This window comes from Symphalangus syndactylus, chromosome 4 (assembly GCF_028878055.3).
Source record: "Symphalangus syndactylus isolate Jambi chromosome 4, NHGRI_mSymSyn1-v2.1_pri, whole genome shotgun sequence".
In the NCBI taxonomy this organism is placed as follows: domain Eukaryota; kingdom Metazoa; phylum Chordata; class Mammalia; order Primates; family Hylobatidae; genus Symphalangus; species Symphalangus syndactylus.
Genome location: NC_072426.2, coordinates 159,376,588 through 159,397,286, shown reverse-complemented (window position 1 = coordinate 159,397,286; position 20,699 = coordinate 159,376,588). Strand labels below are relative to the sequence as shown.

Sequence of the window (20,699 nt, the reverse complement as noted above, 5' to 3'; positions counted from 1 at the left end):
CACAGATGAGGCCACTGAAATCCACCCAAGGTCACCCCACCACCAGAGGCTCATTCCGCCTGTGTGACAGGGACATTGCCTGACCTTGTGTCCTAGGATACAGCTAAGTAGACCACTGGAGCAAGCAGAATGTTAAATACTCAATGAACTTATTAGAAAAGTGTTTATGTAAAACTAGATAGAGGATGCTTTGTCCAGGATGATCCATAAACCCTAACTGAGAAGCATCTAGGTCCTGTGTGACCTTTGGTTTACTATGAAAGAAAGGAGACTCACAGTTTTCTCCCCCGAAGAACTTCGTCAGTATAGATGTTGGGGGTTTTTAGTCTCTGTGAATCTGAAGCAAGAGAAGGCAGCCTCCAGGGCACTGGTGTTTTCTTTGCAGAAGGTGGTAATCCATGAGTGTCTGAGGCCCGTCCCGGTCTGTGCCGTGCGGAGGAGAGAGCACCTGCCCCTCCACCCGATGCTTTGTCCTCCTTCTCATTCCTGGGAAGGAAATCCTATGAGCTACTCAGCTGCAAGTGCTGTGATAACAGGGAACGCACCTGTCTGTGCTTAGCTGAGCACTGTCTGGAACAGTCTGGCACCTAGAACATACTCCGAAGTACCGGTTGAATGAATGAAAAGACCCATCGTTTCCGTTTCTGTTTCAGTGAAGAATCATCCACAGGAAGAGAGCTAAGGTTTTCACTGTTAGTAATCAAACAGTCAAGCCCACAAGATTAAGAATTTCAGGACTACATTCCCCTTTCCCCATCTCTCCCAACCAAATACACGATAATAACTGTTTTGTGGCTGGTACTGAAGGGTCTGTTTTTGCTCTTCCAGATGCGCTCAGGCACATCTGAAGCACGGGATTAAATGGGACTTTCGTGATCTCACATCCCCTGCAATCTTCAGTGCTCCAGTGTTTGCAGCACAGGGAAGAGGCTGGGTAACTACTATTAATTCTGATACGTACTGTGTTCTGTCGGCAAAATAGGTAGGTCTCCGTTGAAGCGGTTTTGCTTGAATTGTCATGACACCATTCATGTCACTATAAAAACTGCTGGAGAAGCGATGAATCTGAGAACAGTAAAAAAAAAAAAAAAAAAAAAAAAAAAAAGAATTACAAATGCCCAGTGCCGTTCTAATGACTGATGCTTGTCTGAAATGAGCAGGAAACACCCAGCACACTCACCAGCTAACTGGAGGAAAAACTAATAAAGGGGAGATATTTTATAAAGATGTCGGCTGAGACATTAACAACGAATTGGTTAATTCCCCAAGGCTCCTAACAGTGGGGACATTCAGCACACCTGGCCCAAAGTGGCCAGAAGTGAGGGAGAGGTTCCTGCACCCGGAGAGGGTAGTTGCACGGGGTAGGAACACCACCAGCCCAGGGTGACCTGGCAGGGAGGCTGCAGGGAAGCAGAGCCGTGCTTCAGTCTCCCCCCATGCTCTGAGAGCCCAAAGGTTGGAGGGCAAGGGAGCCCTGGTGTGGTCAACGTGTATCAGCCTCTGGTAACCTCAGGGTGAGGAAGGCAGAGAGAGAACGGGGAGAAGCACAGGCCGGGCATCACAGCTCCTCACTGGCCTGCTTGCCTGGGACCTCACCTCTCCTTCTCTCCACACTTGCCTGGGTTCTCTTCTCAGAAGCAGTGAGATGGCCTGGGCCCTTGAAAGCTTCAGTCTGAATCCCAGCTCTAACTGCTTCCTGATTGGTAATTCTGGAAAGCTTACTTTGTTCTTGGACCTTTAATGGCCTCATCTTTACATTGGGGAAAAATCATACCTACTTCACAGAGCCATTGTGAGAATTAAATGAGATGCCAGAAAGCGTGAGCTAAGGGCTAAGTAATTCTCAACTCCCTCTTCAGTCCCACAATATGACCAACTAGGATTTAAAGTAATATTTCCCTAGATGACAGGTTGACAGGTGCAGCAAGCCACCATGGCACATGTATACCTGTGTGACAAACCTGCACATTCTGCACATGTATCCCAGTACTTAAAGTAAAATTAAAATTTTTTTAAATAACAATATTTAGATTCGGGAGAACAGGATTTCCGGGACTGGAATTCTGTTCTAGTTCATGAACAGATGTGGCAACCACGATCATATGTAGAAGAACAACTTGAGAGCTTTCATAATTACCACTAGAACACCTTGAGTATTTCAAAACAGGCTCTATTTTTATTCTGTTAACTTTGCTGTCCATTTTTTTTTTAACATTTATCCAAACAAAGTAATTATAAAAACAAAACAGCTATTTAAAAAATGTCTCAGCTTCTAGAATTTCCATATTTTTCAGGTCTGTTTATTTTGCCTGATATGTAAAGGTTCATCCACTGCTCTTTTTGTGATATTCATACTGCCTATTTTTTTTAAAGTGGGAAATATTGTATTGAACTTGTCAGAGCAGTTTAAAGAGACCAAAAAAATACAATAAGTGAAACAAGCCTCTGAGACGCTCTGTTCTCCCCACTGCTCCCTGAAGCACAGATTCTGCTCAGGCCTGTGTCCCTTCAGCCTCACGAAGATCGTTGGTTTAGATGCTCCCACGCCAGGTGCCCAGTTTTGCTTTTGCTTTGAAGAGCCTCCCTTCTTTTCTCATCTTAACAAATCACACCTATCATTTAGGGCTTGGTTCATATCTTACCCTACTCTGTGAAAAGTACATTTTTCCTCTGACCCCTAGAGCACTTATGATCCAAAACACATCTAATTATAAAATATATATAATCTAACTATAAAATATTACATCTAATTAGAAAATTACACAAAAATCTAATTACAAAGGATTATATATACTATTAATAGATAATTAGCATCTGATTATAATAAAAGGTAACACTTATTGAATGTCCACTCTACACCAGACACTATACGAAATGTTTTATCTCCTTTAATCTCACAGCTTCCTACTTCATAAATCAAGAAATTGAGGTTTTGAGAAACAGGGACTGATTTAAAATCATGGAGTATTAAATGAAGATGTCAAGCTCAGAACTAGTAGTCTATATATGCAAGCTTCACTCTGCTATCAGCTAGACTGCCTCCCGTGTGGGGAGGTGTGCATGTGTGTGTGGTGTGTGTGTAGTTTGTGTGTATGTGGTATGTGTTTGGTGTGTGGTGTGTGTGTGGTGTATGGTGTGTGGTGTTTGTGTGGGGTGTGTGGGGGGGAATGTGTGCAGTGTGAGTGGTGTGTGTGGTGTGTCTAGTGTGTGTGTGTGTGAGTGGTGTGTGTGGTGTGTCTAGTGTGTGCGTGTGAGTGGTGTGTGTGGTGTGTCTAGTGTGTGTGTGTGAGTGGTGTGTGTGGTGTGTCTAGTGTGTGTGTGTGTGAGTGGTGTGTGTGGTGTGTCTAGTGTGTGTGTGTGTATGAGTGGTGTGGTGTGTGTGTTGTTTAGCATGGCTGGACTCCCTCCAGCTCTATTGTGAATTCTGTGTAGCTGAGGACTAGGAATCCTGCCTTATCCGTGTTCTCTGCTCCCCCACACAAGGTGGGCGGTGGAAACAACCTCCTTGGCACCACTACAGGCCTCGCGTGAACAAGGGTGTCCTTTCCAGCCTCACCTGCTACCAGATCTTTCAATAAAAATGCCATTCAAGAAAAATGTATTAAGCGCTCAGTATGTGCTGGACCCTGTGGGAGGAGCTCTCAGGTATTTCTATGATTTTATCCTCACAATAATCCCCTGGACAAGATAATAATCTCATTATAAGCTAAGGACACTAAAGTTCAGAAAAGTTAAACAGCGTGTCCAGAAGAATACTCCTCTCAGGCCTCGCGATTCCTAATCCCCTGTTCTTGCCACTATGCTGTGGTTCCCAGTTTCTTATCCCCTAAGCTCAGCCCAGTCACGGCCCCCAAACAGGCCCCATGTTTTATGCATCCACGCCTGTGCTTGGCCTGAAATGGCCCACCCAGAGTCCTCTGCCACAAGAGCCTTGCTCATTCCTTCATGTTTCTGCTCAAATTTTACGTCCAATGTAAAAGACCAATCCCCCTCTCTCTCTCTGATTATTCTACAAGGTTTTTTTTGTTTTTGTTTTTTTGCGCGGCCCTCACAGAATGTATTGCACCTGACACTGCGTCATGGCTTTTGTATCACTAGCATTCATCTCTGTATCTCCTCAAAACGCCTCAACTACAAGCAATAAATGCTGAGTAAGCCCAATGTATACTCACTGGTTCTTTTATCACTTTGGTGGAAAGAAAGGAGAACATTTATAATTTTCAAACTAGCTGGAAATATTAGGGGAAAGCATTTTTTTTATCTCCCAAAATGTAGAAAACAGCTTCACATCTCGAAGCAGTGCCATGTGGTAATTCTGTCAAACTTCATGAAATAATCATGTTGCAAACAGACCCGAATATCATTGTTTTAAATAGACACTGATGTTTATTTTCCATCAGCCTTATTTCCATCTTGCTGGTGGCCTGTGGAAGAACAGCTTGAGACCACTCAGTGGTTGATCCTCCTCATTCAGGGGCCTGAGCTTTGGGAGCTGCAGAACAGGCTTGCCTGGCAGGCTGAGTGCTCCAGTCTGCAGTAGGGACTTGCTGAATAGGCACAGGGGGTACCTGCACCTTCAGAGCAGTCTGCAGCCTCAGGCTGGGCAGCAGTGCGTGCAGGGGCTGGGTCTGCACCCTTGGGCTGAGCAGTAGTATGCACAGGGGCTGGGTCTGCAGCCTCGGGCTGAACGGCCGTGCACACAGGGGCTGGGTCTGCAGCCTCAGGCTGGGCGGCAATGCTCAGCAGGCACTGAGGCAGTCCATTCCCCTGAAACTCCACCTTGGCCACAGCTGCATCAGCAGGAGGCTGCTCTTCCCCCTCAATCTGTTCAGGGTCTCTGCAGAAGCAGAGGTCAGGCGTGGACTCCCACGGGTGTTCCTGGGGGGTGGTGCCACGCATACCCAGAACTCCCTGAGCCAGCAGCCACCCCTTCAGGCCCACTGAGCGAGCTCCGTTGTTGCACGGGATGCTGACTTCCACATAGCACAGAGGAGAATCTGTGTTTCACAGTGCAATGGGAGGTGGGTTAGCCAAGACGCCTCTCTGAGAGGCTAGTGGTCGCCTGGGATCCCTAACCGCCATCCGTAACATGGCTCCCAGAAGGCTGCCTGGATCTGGCGAGTGAAGGTTCCAGGAGAGAAGCGGCCGGCAGCTGCAGTGGCTCCAATGGCAGCAGTGAACTTCAGCACAGCCCGCCGGCCAGTGTTCCTGGAGCACGACAGGGACCTCAGCAGGGTTCAACAGCAGCAATCGCACGAGCTGCCAGCAGCAGCTTTTCCCAGGTCCCTTCAGATTTATGACAGAGATGCCATCACTGGTGCTTTTGTGGATATACTGCTCCATCTGGAGGCCAAGGCTGGTGCTGCCTGCGGGGGCTCCTACTGCAAGGAACTTGAGCACATCCTTCATGGGCGGGACGTCAAGGGCTCCAGGCATTGTGACACTGTGAAGGTTTCCCTTTAAGTTACCATGGAAAGCCTGCATGGACCCCCCTGCGGGCAGCGTGGAAAGCAGCCCCAGATATCTCAGTGCTACAGTTTAATAGAATGGCACTCCCGACAAACGGAGGTGACAGACACACAGAATGAAGGCAAGAGGGAGAAGGGTGTGAAAGCACCGACCTGGGGTGGGTTCAGATGAGAAGCCAGGGAGATGCTGTGAGCCTCGGAGCTTCCGGACGGGGGGACACTGGCTCCATCAGCGCGAGCGTGTGGAATGAGGACGTGCGGAAATCTGTTTCCAGCTACTTTCAATGTTTCTCTCTGTTTCTTCCCTTCTGTGTCAACAGAAGAATCAATATTACAAGAAACATCAGATTATCTAATACAAATACTTAAAATTCACTCTTGAAAGAGAATATTTGTGCTTGAGCTACCACGAGTCCATGCTACGGCCACTATGCACGTTACTACGGAGGACAGAGACCCGTGGGGAGCAACTGGCTGCTGTAACTGTGGTTGCAGTGCGTGGAGAAGCAGATTACACAGTGGGCAGTACAGATTCTCAGCACATGATAAAGCCCAACTAATTCCTTAAATACTGGAAAAAGAACAGGATTTAAGTTAACATGATTATTGCCTTATTGTACAAATGGATTAATAAAACTGGTCATTAATGTCCATCACTGACATTTTTATGATTTGTTTTTGTTCAATGTTAAGTTTAGAGAATATTTTGTATGTTGAAGGAAGATGACTAAAGGATTATTCAATTAGCTATGTTTACATTTCACATTACAGATAATGTCATGAACATTTAAAAACAAATATCTCATTATTAGAGAGTACTTAGGTAAATTATTTTTACTATAACAAAAAACATGACTTCTAGCCTTGTTCTTGTGTATTTGTGTGTTTTCCAGACTGCATATGCATTGTTATTTTTTGGGGGGAGATGGTCTCACTTTGTTGCCCAGGATGGAGTGCAGTGGCGCGATCATAGCTCACTTTTAATATTGAATACCTGAGCTCAAGGGGTCCTCCCATCTCAGCCTCCTGAGTAGCTGGGCCTACAGGCATGTGCCACCACGCCTGGCTAACTTTTTATTTGTATTTTTTGAAGAGACAGGGTCTTCCTATGTTGCCCAAGCTGAGCTGGCCTTGAACCTCTGGGTTCAAGTAATTCTCCTGCCTTGGTCTCCCAAAGTTCTGAGTCACCATGCCTGCCCTGCATTCTTTTTTCTTTTTTTTGAGATGGAGTTTTACTCTTGTTGCCTAGGCTGGAGTGCAATGGCGCAATCTCCACCTCCTGGGTTCAAGCAATTCTCCTGCCTCAGCCTCCCGAGTAGCTGGGATTACAGGCACGTGCCATCATGCCCGGCTAATTTTTGTATTTTTAGTAGAGACAGGCTTTCATCATGTTGGCCAGGCTGGTCTTGAACTGCTGACCTCAGGTGATCTACCTGCCTCGGTCTCCCAAAGTGCTGGGATTACAGGTGTGAGCCACCGCACCCAGCCAGCCCTGCATTATTTTTTATATCGCAAAAAAACAATAGCGTCCTTTTTGAAGGGACTAAAGAGCACTCGTGAGTGAAGTCAGAATGCCCACTTGTCTTCTCACTGGTCATGTTCTAGGTCTGGCCAAGCTGGGGAGCAGCAGCCCAGGGCCGAGGAACAGGGACTTTTTCTTTTCATTAAGCCAAATTCTGCACGTAAGTACCTGTGAGTGTAGTTTCCCAGTGTTTTCTAATCAGCTCTTCCAGAAGTTCTACCATATTTGTCCAGACGTGATCAAACACTTCTGCTGCCACGGCATCTTTGACACAGTCATGAGGGGAAACAGGAGGAAGTCCGAGTTTGCGCCATTTCCTACCAGGCTGAGCTGGTTTTTGTTCAAGACATTCATCATCACTAAGAATAAAAACCCACTCCAATTACTAAAATATCAACGCTTAGAGTTAAAATAATTCTATCTACACACATTCATGTATGTACATGTATACATATATTAATAAACATTCTTTGTTAAACAGCATCGTTCTTTTTTAACATATATAATTTTTGTCCCTTACACATGAATAAAACTGCGGGGAGGGGACAAAAACAAGAAACCAACTCTTGGTTTCATTGATCTTTCTTTTTTTTCTAGTCCCTTCATTTATTTCGGCTCCAACCTTTGTTATTTCCTTCCTTCTACTAAGTCAGGGCTTAGTTTGTTCTTTTTCTCATTCCTTCAAGTATAAAGTCAGGTTGTTTATTTCAGATATTTCTTTTTTCTCAATGTAGGCGTTTATTGCCATAGGCTTCCCTCTTAGAGCTGCTTCTACTGTACCCCATAAGCTTGGTTTTAATATGTTGTATTTCCATTTTAATTTGTCTCATTATGTTTTTTGATTTCCCTTTTGGTTTCTTCTTTGACCTACTGCCTGGTTGTTGGGGAGCGGGTTGTTTAGTTTACACATATTTGTGAGTTTTCTAGTTTTCTTCCTGTTATTGACTTTCAGTTTCGTACCACTGAGATCAGAAAAGATGCTTGATTTCAGTCTTCTTAAATGTGTTAAGACTTGTTTCATCAGTGTTACTTTTTAACGTGCCAATTTTCAATCATGGGGCAAATTTTTATCATGTAATAGTTGTAGTTTTTGATTAAGAACAAAATACGAGGCCGGGCATGGTGGGTCACACCTGTAATCCCAGCACTTTGGGAGGCCGAGGCGGAAGGATCACGAGGTCAGGAGATCGAGACCATCCTGGGTAACACGGTGAAACCCCGTCTCTACTAAAAAAAAAAATACAAAAAATTAGCCGGGCGTGGTGGCGGGCGCCTGTAGTCCCAGCTACTCGGGAGGCTGAGGCAGGAGAATGTCATGAACCCGGGAGGCGGAGCTTGCAGTGAGCCGAGATCGCGCCACTGCACTCCAGCCTGGGCGACATAGCCAGACTCCGTCTCAAAAAAAAAAAAAAAAAAAAAGAACAAAATACGAATTTAGCGCAGAGGCGGGAACTCCCCTTAGGCCCTTCTGGGCAGCAGTGCTGGGGAACCTGGAGTCCCCAGCACCAGGGCTGCGAGGAGCCTTGTCTGCTTTTACAAGGGCGCTGAACACCCTCTTTGCTGCTCCCGCACGTGCACCGCCTGCTAGGAATCCAAAAGCTCTGGGGAGTACATCACTCTCAAAAGAACAGAAATCTTTTGGGTGAGTAAAAAATACACAAAACACTTTATAAGCAAACGATAACAATAAATGTCAAATAAATTAATATTATTTTATGAGGTCAATGTCAAATAAGATTCTATTTACTCCTCTTTTCTGTCAAAAGCAAAATACTCTTCAATCTTTCCATCCACATGGTAAACCTCTTCTTCCAGGGATGAACATGCCGTTAGGTCAGCAACCCCTGTGTCATCAGGGCCTGGCAGGGTAGAGGCTGAGAGTGCTGCTGGGACTATTTGATAGCCAGAAATGCACAACCTATGGGAAAAAAACAGATTCTACATGGGAGTTTATAGAACACCAAGAACGCAATGCTTAAATGATCATGGCAGATCTTTCAATTATCTGTAAAGTACAGAATCCCCCCTCAAAACGGTTGAATATTATATTGGACAAAACTCATGTCCTTAGAAACATTTTAATACAGGCATCATTAAACATTTTAAGGGCTTCTTAAAAGCCTAAACTATTCTATGAGTTTGTACCCTCTTTGGTTGCAGTGAAAGGATTGCATTATGTCATGGCACACCAAATATGTGTGAATGGCATAGAGTCATCAAAATCTGCTAGTGAACAGAAATGACAGAACAGAGCTCCATTTCTCCTGCTGCCACTGCCTGGAGGCTTATAATCCATCACGGTGAGGCAGGTTCCATCCTGCACCCAGTCCACCTCTCACAGTGCCTTTGGAACAAACGTGGAAGGTAACTACCATGTATGTGCATGTGTGTTCCATATATATATATTACACATCTCTCTCTATACACACACATACACCTATCATCAATTCAGAATCAAAAGCTTCTTATAAAACTTGTTCTCTGTACCTGCCCTTCATCGGAATCTAAATTTCCAAACTGGGTGGAGCCAAGGCTTATAGACGAGATAAACATGAAAAAGTATAACTAAAACACAGCTAACGATACTTTTTGAGAGTCACTTATCTGAACATACTCTCTGATGCTGCTGCTGTGTCCGCAGGCACTGAGCAGGGGTCTGTGGACTGCAGAGGCAGGAGTGCTGCCCTGGAAATGCTGGACACCTTCGTCAGTGGGCAGGATCAGCTGTCTTCCTAATACTCTGCAAGGTCAAAGAGAAGCTACTGACATTTTTGATCAGACAAAGGGAAAATGGGGATTTTAAAAGCAGGAGACAATGATTTTGAAGGCATGTGTATGATAAGATGTGTATGGGTACGTGGGAAGCATCACGCATCACAGAAGTGTGACTTTGAGAGTTTAGGCCAGACTGTTCTTCCACTGACTCAGTCTCAGGCAAGGTTCTCAGGCTAATTTCATTTGTTTGTCTTTCATTTGCAAAATAGGATAATAATGGTTACCTTGCAGGGCTGATGAGTGGCTTGGAGATGATATATGAGAGACTCAGGTGTCTAAGGCAACACTGGGCACATAGAAGCTCTCCATACATATTAACACACAGTTAAACACAAACATAACAAGTACACAAATATATAAATATGCACACTTGGCTTATGTACCTGGCAATCTTTTCTTTTCCCACCTTCCCTCCATTTCTATCAGTGATGTAAGATAGCAGTGACAAGAATAAGTCTGAGGTCCCGAATTGTTGGTGAGTGATCACCCCAGAAAAGCGAGGATCCACAACTAGGATCTAGTGGACATATCGTACTCTTTAGGGCAGGTGGCTTAGTAAGGGTTGAAAAGAAAAAAAAAAAAAAAAACCCTAGTTGGTCAAGATTTCTGTAAAAGTTACCTAGTGAATGTAACCAGGAAATCCAGCCACATTTACATGAGTGTTCTGATTGATTCTCCCCAGATAGAATCCAGAGGAACTCAGGTAACTTTGATAAACTGTCCCCCAGTACGTTGGCTGAGTGACTCAAAGAAAAGCTTGCCTTCGGCCAGGCGCGGTGGCTCATGCCTGTAATCCCAGCACTTTGGGAGGCTGAGGTGGGCGGATCACGAGGTCAGGAGATCAAGACCATCCTGGCTAACACGGTGAAACCCCATCTCTACTAAGAATACAAAAAATTAGCCAGGCGTGGTGGTGGGCGCCTGTAGTCCCAGCCACTGGGGAGGCTGAGGCAGGAGGATGGCGTAAACCTAGGAGGCGGAGCTTGCAGTGAGCTGAGATCACACCATTGCACTCCAGCCTGGGCAACAGAGCAAGACTCCATATCGAAAAAGAAAAGAAAAGAAAAGCTTGCCTTCATACCCAATCCATATTCTCCATCTTTGATATGAAAAGTAACACATGCTCCTCCCTACATAAGGAATGGGTGAGATGGGAAGACCCATCTATCCAGCCTGTTCAGCAAATCATCTCTGCCCACCCTCGCTGTGTTCTGTGATGAAGACAGACATGTGCTGCTCACACACAGTGAATGTGAAGCTAAGAGGTAGCCTCCACCGTTTTTGCATTCGTATATGTGTAATGCCCTTCTCAGGATAGGCTGAATTTGCTTCTCACAAATTAAAAGGCGCTTGAGTACTGGAATGTCTCAGTATTTCCTCAGGCACCATAAGAGGAAAGTGATCTCTCAGGGAAGGACTGTGCTCTGCCTCCATATTCTGACTGGGCAGGTGCTTTCAGACCAAAGTACTGATTGTATCGAGGCAGGTCGGGGTGGGCGCTTCGAAAACCCACCCCAGAGAACTTCCACCAACAAGGTCCCACCTCAGATGGAGGGATCTTCTTGTCCACTCCCCGCATTCGGCCAGCAGACTCTGGGTCTGAGGGTTCACTTTCCCTTCAAATAACATTTCCTCCACCTCCCAGAGTAACCGCTGCACTGACTGTGCACTGGCTTCATCAAATTCCTAAACAGAAATGCAGACTTAGTTACGACATTGAAAGTTATAGAAGTGCGGGCTTCTGGATCAATGCTACTTATACATTTACTGTAACGCACTATGTAGGAAGGTGCATCCCTTGGTAAAAAGAAGGTGGCTTTGCAGTCAGACACACCTGTGCTCCAGCTGTTACCTTTCTGAGAAATGCCATCTCATTCTGAGCCTCAGATTCTTTTGCTGTTAAACAGAGAAAACTTCTACCACGGAAGTTATGAGACTCGAGAATTTGCATAGATAGAGGTATAGGTAGAGGTGTTCATACTGCCACAGACATCAGCGTAGACACACAGACACGCCCACATCTGTATGTCTGCACACACGTGCAGCCACATGTCCCTCACAGAGCTGTGCCTGACATACCTAAGCATACCTGCAAAATACAAGATTTTTTTTCTTCTGGTGATACCACGGAAAAGAAAATTACTTTTGTAGAAAAGGCCATTAATCTCCTTAAATCAATGAACTGGAAAAAAAAAATCCTTAGATATCCTAAGAAGTATGGTCATTAGGATGAGGCCTGAGTATTAATTTTTCCTCTGGCCTTAGGAGATTCTTGCACTTGGCTGCAGTGAATCCGAGATAAGAAAACCTCTCAGCCTTCCTAGAGGGTCTCATTTGGGAGGTAACTCTCCCAGAACTCTGGGAGCCAAGGCAAGATCCCCGCCACATGGTTTTCTAGAAGCACCGGAATTTGCACAGTTCACAGGGCAAAGTGTATTCAGTCAGACATACCTGTCTCCAGATGGTCAGTCCAGGCTGATTTTCATAGAATGCTATTTGTCATTTTCTGCATTAGCTCCTCTCTCAAATTGATAATAAAACAGATTCCCAGATTACAGGGGAGTTGAATTATTTCTTTCAAAATACAAATAAAAGGAAAACTAATAATAACATTTATCTCCCAGGAGGAGACTGGGTGGCTGGGGCATGGGAGAGAGCTCACTTTCATTTCTCTATCTTTTGCATTCTGTTGTTTTTGCAAATATTTCCCATCAAAATGTAATACATTTTTAAAAATTGAAATGAAAAGCAATTATAGGGTCTAGAGTATTTTTAATTCTATTAATGGAAGTTATAAGAATTTCCCTGGTAATTCCATTAAATGTTATACCAAAAGAATCCTAGAATTTGGAGAGTAAAGCAGTGGTGCTCAGCCTTCTACCAAGGAAGGCAAGCTTGAGGGGTAGCAGTGAGTGGGCATAAGCATGAGGAAGGAGGCAGCTGCCCCTAAGTAAGGGAGCTGCGTGCATGAAAGGTCCTCCTAGCAGTGCTGAACTGAGTCCCTTCCAGACCCCCTCGGTGCCCCTCCGCTACCCACTCCCCTGAGAATCACAGCTGTACAGCTGCAGACAGAAGCGGATTCCCATGTGCAGTGGGAGTGGGGAACTGCTTTTAAAGAAAGCAAAGAGGCCGGGCGCAGTGGCTCATGCCTGTAATCTCAAAACCTTGGGAGGCCGAGGCGGGCGGATTACGAGGTCAGGAGTTCGAAACCAGCCTGGCCAACAGTTTAGCAGAGAAACACCATCTCTACTAAAAATACAAAAATTAGCTGGGCATGGTGGCACACACCTGTAATCCCAGCTACTCGGGAGGCTGAGACAGGAGAATTGCTTGAACCTGGTAGGCAGAGGTTGCAGTGAGCCAAGATTGCACCACTTCACTTCAGCTTGAGTGACAAAGCAAGACTCTGTCTTAAAAAAGAGAGAGAAAAGGCTGGGCACGGTGGCTCACGCCTGTAATCCCAGCACTTTGGGAGGCCGAGGCGGGCGGATCACGAGGTCAGGAGATCAAGACCATGGTGAAACCTCGTCTCTACTAAAAAATACAAAAAAATTAGCCGGGCGTGGTGGCGGGCGCCTGTAGTCCCAGCTACTCGGGAGGCTGAGTCAGGAGAGTGGCGTGAACCCGGGAGGTGGAGCTTGCAGTGAGCCGAGATTGCGCCACTGCACTCCAGCCTGGGGACAGAGCGGGACTGCGTCCCCCCCAAAAAAAAAAGAGAGAGGGAGAAAGACAGAGAGAGCAAGAGAAAGACAGAAAGACAGCAAGAAAGCAAGCAAAAGAAAAAAAAAAGAAAAATCAGCATAAACGAGGTAAAACAGAACACCCAAGGTGCTGTAGCCAGGTGGGCCTTACAAAGGAGGGCTGTGTCCTGGGATCCTCGGAGACCCTTGGAGGGAGGAGGAGGGAGGAGACTGTGGAGCCAGCGAGCTCCGAGCAAGCTGGGGCAGTGGAAGCAGAGCTCCTCCAGCCACAATCCCAGGCTCACACAGACAAAAGCAGTTCAGAGGCTACAGCTCCCCCAGGGGTAGGAGGTGAAGGTGAAATATCCGACTGGGAATACTGGCGGGGAGTTCTCTAATCACTGTGGCTGTCACAGCTTTTACTGTTCCCAACATTTTTTTCTTATTCAAGTCCTGAATTTCCGGCCATGGACACCATCCGGGAAGTCACAGGGAGCGCACACCGGGAGAGCTGGCTGCAGGGTGGAAACAAGAAAACTGCAGGCAGCTAAGGCGGGGCCAGGAGGTCACCAGGGAGTTTTATTTTTCTCCACAGTCCGTGATCTATTATTTTCACATGTAACATGTACATGCTTTTACATGTATGTACATGTATGTATGTAATAGGTCACGCTTTTATAATTGGTAAAAATAATTTTGAATATAAGGAAGCAATTCTTCACTATAAACTGTAATTACAAGATTATCCAAAATATTCCGAGACATACGTCATCTCTCCAGGAATAAATGGAGCCCCTCTCCGTGGACGAGCCGGTGGTAGAGCTTTGTGTGGCCGACCCAGACCAAGAGGTGTGGGCTCCTGTGGGTGTGTGGCTTCTGCTGGAGGAAAAGGATGGCAAGGATTTGCTGCAGGAATGAACATAGGCAAAGAAATCACATTTGCTGTAAGGGCTTGGACGGCTAAGTGGCTTCACTTTTCTGAGCCTGCTTCCTCTTTCTTTCATTAAATATATTCATTAATTTCACAGTATACTAATTTTGAAATATTTTTACAGTGTGATGTTTACACTAGGTTAAAAATAAAACTGCATCTTACTTTTAGAAATTCATGGCCAGTCACTAACTTCCTTTCCCACATTTGTTACGGGCATTTTGTGATTTTGTAATCTGAAGCAATGAACGAGGTGAATTCTTACCAGGTATATTTATCAATGGCTTTCTGCACATTTCTTGTAAAATGCGTAGGTAAAGGATCTTTGCTTCTCACAGTAAAACTGTGCCTTCTACGTCCTTCTGACAGTCCTCTTCTGGAAATGAAATAAAACATGAAAAGTCTCCCTAATGTAATAATATAGTTTTATTCATTAAGACTTTTAAAATTTCTCTTTTGTATAAAGTTGCCCCTCTTGTTCTGCCACATCCCTCCAAACCCACCTGTGCATGAGCATGCACACACGCACACACACACACACACACACACCCCATATCCTCAAGAAACTGAGACTTAGGACCTTATCATTTTTATTTTTCTTAAAATCAAGGTTGCCATTAACCTACATGCACCTTTATGTGAACTGAAGACAACATCAACTTTTTGTGACTTAGCCAGAGAAGGAAAAGCTGCCCCAAACAGTTCACAGTATTTCAGGGATTTCAGGTCCCAGTTGTCCCTTGACCAGGGACAACAGACTTACAAAACCCAACCATCCCTCCAGTAAAAAAATCATTAATCCCATATTAATTAAGAAGCATCAAATTCTTTAGACTCAGAAGACACACAGACATCTAACTCGCTTTAATTTAGCATTGCTGTTTGTGGGTATACTGAGTTTTCAAGAGTTAGAAGATATTAAAATTTAATGAAGAACTAAAACAGAAGAAATATCTAGATGTTAAATAAACTATGAAGCCTAACTGGTGTAGCACAGTTCCTGTTAATCATTGAAATGTCCTTTCAATGAACTGCTTAAAACATTTGCTTCCTCTAGTCAAAATATCTTCCTGATGTTTAATAATCAACTACTTCTGTTCTTTAATAGAAATCTTATTTTCCCTTACAAATAAAACATATATTAACATAAGATACGGTCATGAATTAGGAAAAACTTCAACTTTCAATATTTCTAATAAGAACACCACTCTAACCTGCATTTTTAAAAAGTTTGCTGTTGCTTTCAATTATAAGGCTACCTAATTGATTGCGGCTGACTGCAACCTCTGCCTCCTGGGTTCAAGCAATTCTCCTGCCTCAGCCTCCTGAGTAGCTGGGATTACAGGTGCCTGCCACCACACCCAGCTAATTTGTGTATTTTTAGTAGAGACAGGGTTTCACCGTGTTAGCCAGGCTGGTCTCGAACTCCTAATCTCAAGTGATCTACCTGCTTCGGCCTCCCAAAGTGCTGGGATTAGAGGCGTGAGCCACTGCACCCAGCCAACAAAGGGAATTTTTAAAACAAAGTAATTACCATGTACAGATTAGCAAGAACATCTACCTTCCATAGATATGTCTCGTGCAAGACAGAATAATAGAATTACATGATGTTTTTCTTCTCTTTATTGCTTATATATCTTACGGACAACCAGGTAACTCTGAGGATACAGGTGTTAAAGAAAGGGCCCCAGAGAAAAGAATAAAGGACATGCTTTATGCTGACAAACTGCTTTACCTTTAACCCTCTTCAGTTGCTTTCAAGCCACTAATTATTTCTTGTTTACATGTGACTCAATAACTTTTTAGGTAAACATACAAATACTAATGACACAAAATAACAACTAAAAATTACATCAAATAGATTTGTTTTGAACACTAAGAAAAACATACTGGTATATGAGTTAATATATGATTGAGAAATAATTTTAAAACTCAGCATGATGAATTAGCTGAAACATTGATCTTTTATGATACATATCTACAGAATAATAATAGGGGGTTCAAATTTGCTCTGCCACTGAGGCTTTAAGCAAGTTACTTTTCCTCTCCTGAATTCAGTGTCCACATCTGTAGATAAAGTATATGAAGTGTCTAATCAGTGCCAGATAAATCGGGTTTACCTGTTCACTGCTATTATTATTATGTTATTATTTGACACAGGGTCTTGCTCTGCTCCATAGGCTAGAGTGCAGTGGCAGGATCACAGCTCACTGTAATCTCGACCTCCAGGCCTCAAGTTATCCTCCCACCTTCAGCCTCCCTAGTAGCTGGGACTACAGGTGTCTACCACCCTGCTTGGCTAACTTTTTAATGTTTTATAGAGATGGGGTGTTGCTAAATTGCCCAGGCTGGTCTTGAACTCTTGGGCTCAAGTGATCCTCCTGCCTTGGCCTCCAAAACTGCTGGGACTACAGGCGTGAGCCACCGCACCTGTCCTCTCACTGCTATTATCATCATCACCTGCTACTCTATGAAGATGCTGTGTTCTTGTTTCTTTGGACCTCCCACGGCATTTTGTATTATATAGATCTTTTCACATTTTAACTTTTTGTTGTGACCTTGACACCTTATTCATCTTTTAATCTAAGCACCTGAAATAACACTCGTCACACAAAAGATGCCCTCTGTTGAAAGAATCAAACAGCAAAGGTGAAATTAGCAACTCAAATGCGGAACTCATTTTCACTATAGAATTACTCGAATGTTTATGCCTGAAAGATAGGATTACATTGTGACCTGACATGAAAATATTCCCCAGATTCAAGACATTATTGGATAACGTTTTACTCGTTAAAAAGTCACAGCTCTTCTTTGGGCAGCTGGTATTCCCCCAAATGGTTTTCACCTCCAAATGGAGCGTCTGCCAAGACCACCTATCCTATCCTGCTTCTAGCTCCTCCTCCGGCTTTTGTGCAACTCGGAAGCCAAATTCAGAATGGGACGCATGCAAGTGTGTTTCAATGAATAATTTCCTCCTCTAGGAAATTCACTCTTTTTCAGGGGAAAAGGTGGAAGGTCTTTTCAAATTAAGGAGAAAATTATTTACAAAACGGAGGAACTCGTGTCTCTTCACATCACACCACATCCTTTCCAGGACCGGGCATCCTACTGTCTTGGACGCAGAGCTGAGGCCAGGAGGTCTTGGGATGCAGGGCAGGGGGAAATGGGAAGCTGGGTAACAGTCACACCAATTATTACAAATTAGGTGCCTTAAAACTCCCCTACTCCACGCCATTTCTCCTCCTTTTTTCTTCTCTGCCCTTCCCCTCCGTATCTCCTTTTGAGCAATTTCTTGAGCTTCAGAGTTCAGTGTAATGACATACAAACTTGACCACACAATTCACAAAAAAACTAGGTGAACAGGAATTTAAGTCCATAACTCAGTAATTGCCCAAGAGCACAAGAAGATAGGGCCGGAGTTTCTTCGAAGACCCAGGCCACAGACCTGCCTGTCTCTCCAGTACCACAAGTTACTAATATCATGAATTAACAGCAGAGCCTACGAAATCCCTTTCTTGTCTTTTTCTTTCTTTTTTTTTCTTTCACATCTTGTTTTGGTTCTTTGGTTTCTCTGTTCTCTAACCAAGGATTGGTTTCTGGTCCTTCGTGCATAATGTTGAACCTCTTTAATCCCCTATAAACTATGGACTAGTTCTATATCCTACACAGTCTAAGAAAGCATACACAACTGACAGGATGCATCCCCCAGGTATTTTAAAACTTGAATATGGTGGCATGTCTATGAAGCTTCTATACATAGACATGCAAGTTCTACACTAGTTCCTGGCCATACTGTTTAAATAGAGCAAGGCTGTTGATCTGGGGACAGGTCTTCCTAGGGTGGACTGAGGTGCAGTCACTAAACTGGATTGCACTCATTTGTTGGCGCATAGAGGTTAAGGGTGAGTTCCAATCTCCATGGCTCCATTCCAGCTGTCAGGGAAATAATCATTTAGAGTCACTTTTTTAGGTTGCTTCTTGACAGCCCACAAACCTCTGCCACACTGCTTTGTAGAAATTCTGATGTCAGTGACAGCAGCTTTCAAAATTTTCTATTCCTGGTTGACAGGACTGTCTGACATAAGCACTGTACTCTGAAGGGGTTAAAATGCAGGCTGGTTTTCTGGATGGGGTGGCACACAGGGTGGCACACAGGGGCACTCCAGGGTGGCCATGGGAAGCCGCTCCTCAACACGGAACACTCACACCGCCCTGACTCAAGACCAGCAAGTCCCAGGAGCGACCGCGGTGACGGAGGAGTCCCTTTGGCGGCGAACGCTTCTCCGCGTGAGCCATGCCAGGGGCAGGCCTGACGCTTCCCGAGTGCCTGCAGGGAAGCCCGGGCCAAACGCAGCCGGCCCGCGAGCGGAGAACACCGTGCACATCGCCCGCAGAGCGGCCAGAGGGCGAGCCCCGCCGCCGGATGAGACTCACCCGATCACGATCAGCCCCGGGCCTGTGCTCGCGGCCCCCGCGCCAGGCTCCACGCTAGGCTCGGGCACGGTCAGGCAGAGGCACCGCGCGCGGGTCCCACGCAGACAGCCAGTCACGCGCCCCCGCAACCCCGGGGCCGGGGCTCCCCGCCCGCCCAAGCCCGCGCCCGCCGCGCCGCTGGCCCAGCTCAGGCGGCCCGGGCGCGCCCGGGGTCCGCGAGGCTCGCGCGCCCCTTCCCTCTCCAGATCCTCCGCCCCGCCCGCGCCGGCGCCGCCTCCCCTCCTCCTCCCTGCGCTGCGCCCTCGCCCGCCTGCTAATCCTGGCCGAGCCCGCCCATCCCGGTGAGAGGTGACAGCCTGCTGGCAGTCCTCACAGCCCTCGCTCGCTCTCGGTGCCTCCTCTGCCTGGGCTCCCACTTTGGCGGCACTTGGGGAGCCCTTCAGCCCGCCGCTGCACTGTGGGAGCGCCTTTCTGGCTGGCCAAGGCCAGAGCCGGCTCCCTCAGCTTGCAGGGAGGTGTGGAGGGAGAGGCGCGAGCGAGAACCGGGGCTGCGCGCGGCGCTTGCGGGCCAGCTGGAGTTCCGGGGGGCGTGGGCTTGGCAGGCCCCTCACTCAGAGCAGCCGGCCGGCCCTGCAGGCCCCGGGCAATGAGGGACTTAGCACCCAGGCCTGCGGCTGCGGAGGGTGTACAGGGTCCCCCAGCAGTGCCAGCCCACCGGCGCTGCGCTCGATTTCTCGCCAGGCCTTAGCTGCCTCCCCGCGGGGCAGGGCTCGGGACCTGCAGCCCGCCATGCCTGAGCCTCCCACTCACTCCATGGGTTCCTGTGCCGCCCAAGCCTCCCCGACTAGCGCCACCCCCTGCTCCACGGCGCCCAGTCCCATCGACCACCCAAGGGCTGAGAAGTGCGAGCGCACGGCGCGGGACTGGCGGGCAGCTCCACCTGCAGCCCCGGTGCAGGATCCACTGGGTGAAGCCAGCTGGGCTCCTGAGTCTGGTGGAGAAGTGGAAAACCTTTATGTCTAGCTCAGGGATTGTAAACACACCAATCAGCACCCTGTGTCTAGCTCAGGGTCTGTGAATGCACCAATCAACACTCTGTGTCTGGCTGCTCTGGTGGGGCCTTGGAGAACTTTTGTGTCCACACTCTGTATCTAACTGATCTGATGGGGACGTGGAGAACCTTTATGTCTAGCTCAGGGATTGTAAACGCACCAATCAGCACCCTGTCAAAACAGACCACTGGGCTCTACCAATCAGCAGGACGTGGGTGGGGCCAGATAAGAGAATAAAAGCAGGCTGCCCGAACCAGCAGTGGCAACCCACTCGAGTCCCCTTCCACACTGTGGAAGCTTTGTCCTTTTGCTCTTTACAGTAAATCTTGCTACTGCTCACTCTTTGGGTCCACACTGCCTTTATGAGCTGTAACACTCACCCGGAAGGTCTGCAGCTTCACTCCTGAGCCAGCGAGACCACGAACCCACCAGAAGCAAGAAACTCCGAACACATCCGAACATCAGAAGGAATGAACTCCAGACGCGCCACCTTAAGGGCTGTAACACTCACCGCGAGGGTCAGCGGCTTCATTCTTGAAGTCAGACCCAGAACCCACCGATTCCGGACACACTGGCTCCCGCCCCAGCCCGCGCCGACCTCTGGGAAAGCGCGCCTTCCCCGCCCCCCTGCTGGAGCGGGTTTCCAACCCCGGCCACTCTTCCGCGCACCGCCCTGCCTCCCTACTCCTTCCCGGGTCTCTGGGGCCCGGGGGCAAACATACTGGTGCTGGCTGCTCCTCCCTCTTCCAAATCGGATTTTAATTCACCAGAAGAAGGCAGAGAAGCACGGGACCATCTCGCCTATCCCCGCCCCATCAAAGGATGCAGACACCAAGC

At 46.7% G+C, this 20,699-nt stretch overlaps 1 protein-coding gene across 5 annotated transcripts in view; it reads right to left on the bottom strand.

The window, feature by feature from the left end:
- The window catches only part of FAM149A (family with sequence similarity 149 member A), a 64,746-nt gene that overhangs the window by 8,992 nt on the left and 35,055 nt on the right, over nt 1–20,699 (bottom strand). For all 5 annotated transcript variants that reach the window (XM_055276644.2, XM_055276642.2, XM_055276643.2 and 2 more), the window contains exons 2-10: nt 14,642–14,752; nt 14,213–14,351; nt 11,309–11,451; nt 9,605–9,730; nt 8,738–8,908; nt 7,159–7,349; nt 5,622–5,776; nt 962–1,065; nt 277–486 (exon numbers count right to left, since the gene is read on the bottom strand). In XM_055276644.2, the coding sequence (XP_055132619.1) occupies nt 277–486; nt 962–1,065; nt 5,622–5,776; nt 7,159–7,349; nt 8,738–8,908; nt 9,605–9,730; nt 11,309–11,451; nt 14,213–14,351; nt 14,642–14,752 (1,350 nt within the window). The remainder of the gene's footprint in view (nt 1–276; nt 487–961; nt 1,066–5,621; nt 5,777–7,158; nt 7,350–8,737; nt 8,909–9,604; nt 9,731–11,308; nt 11,452–14,212; nt 14,352–14,641; nt 14,753–20,699) is intronic.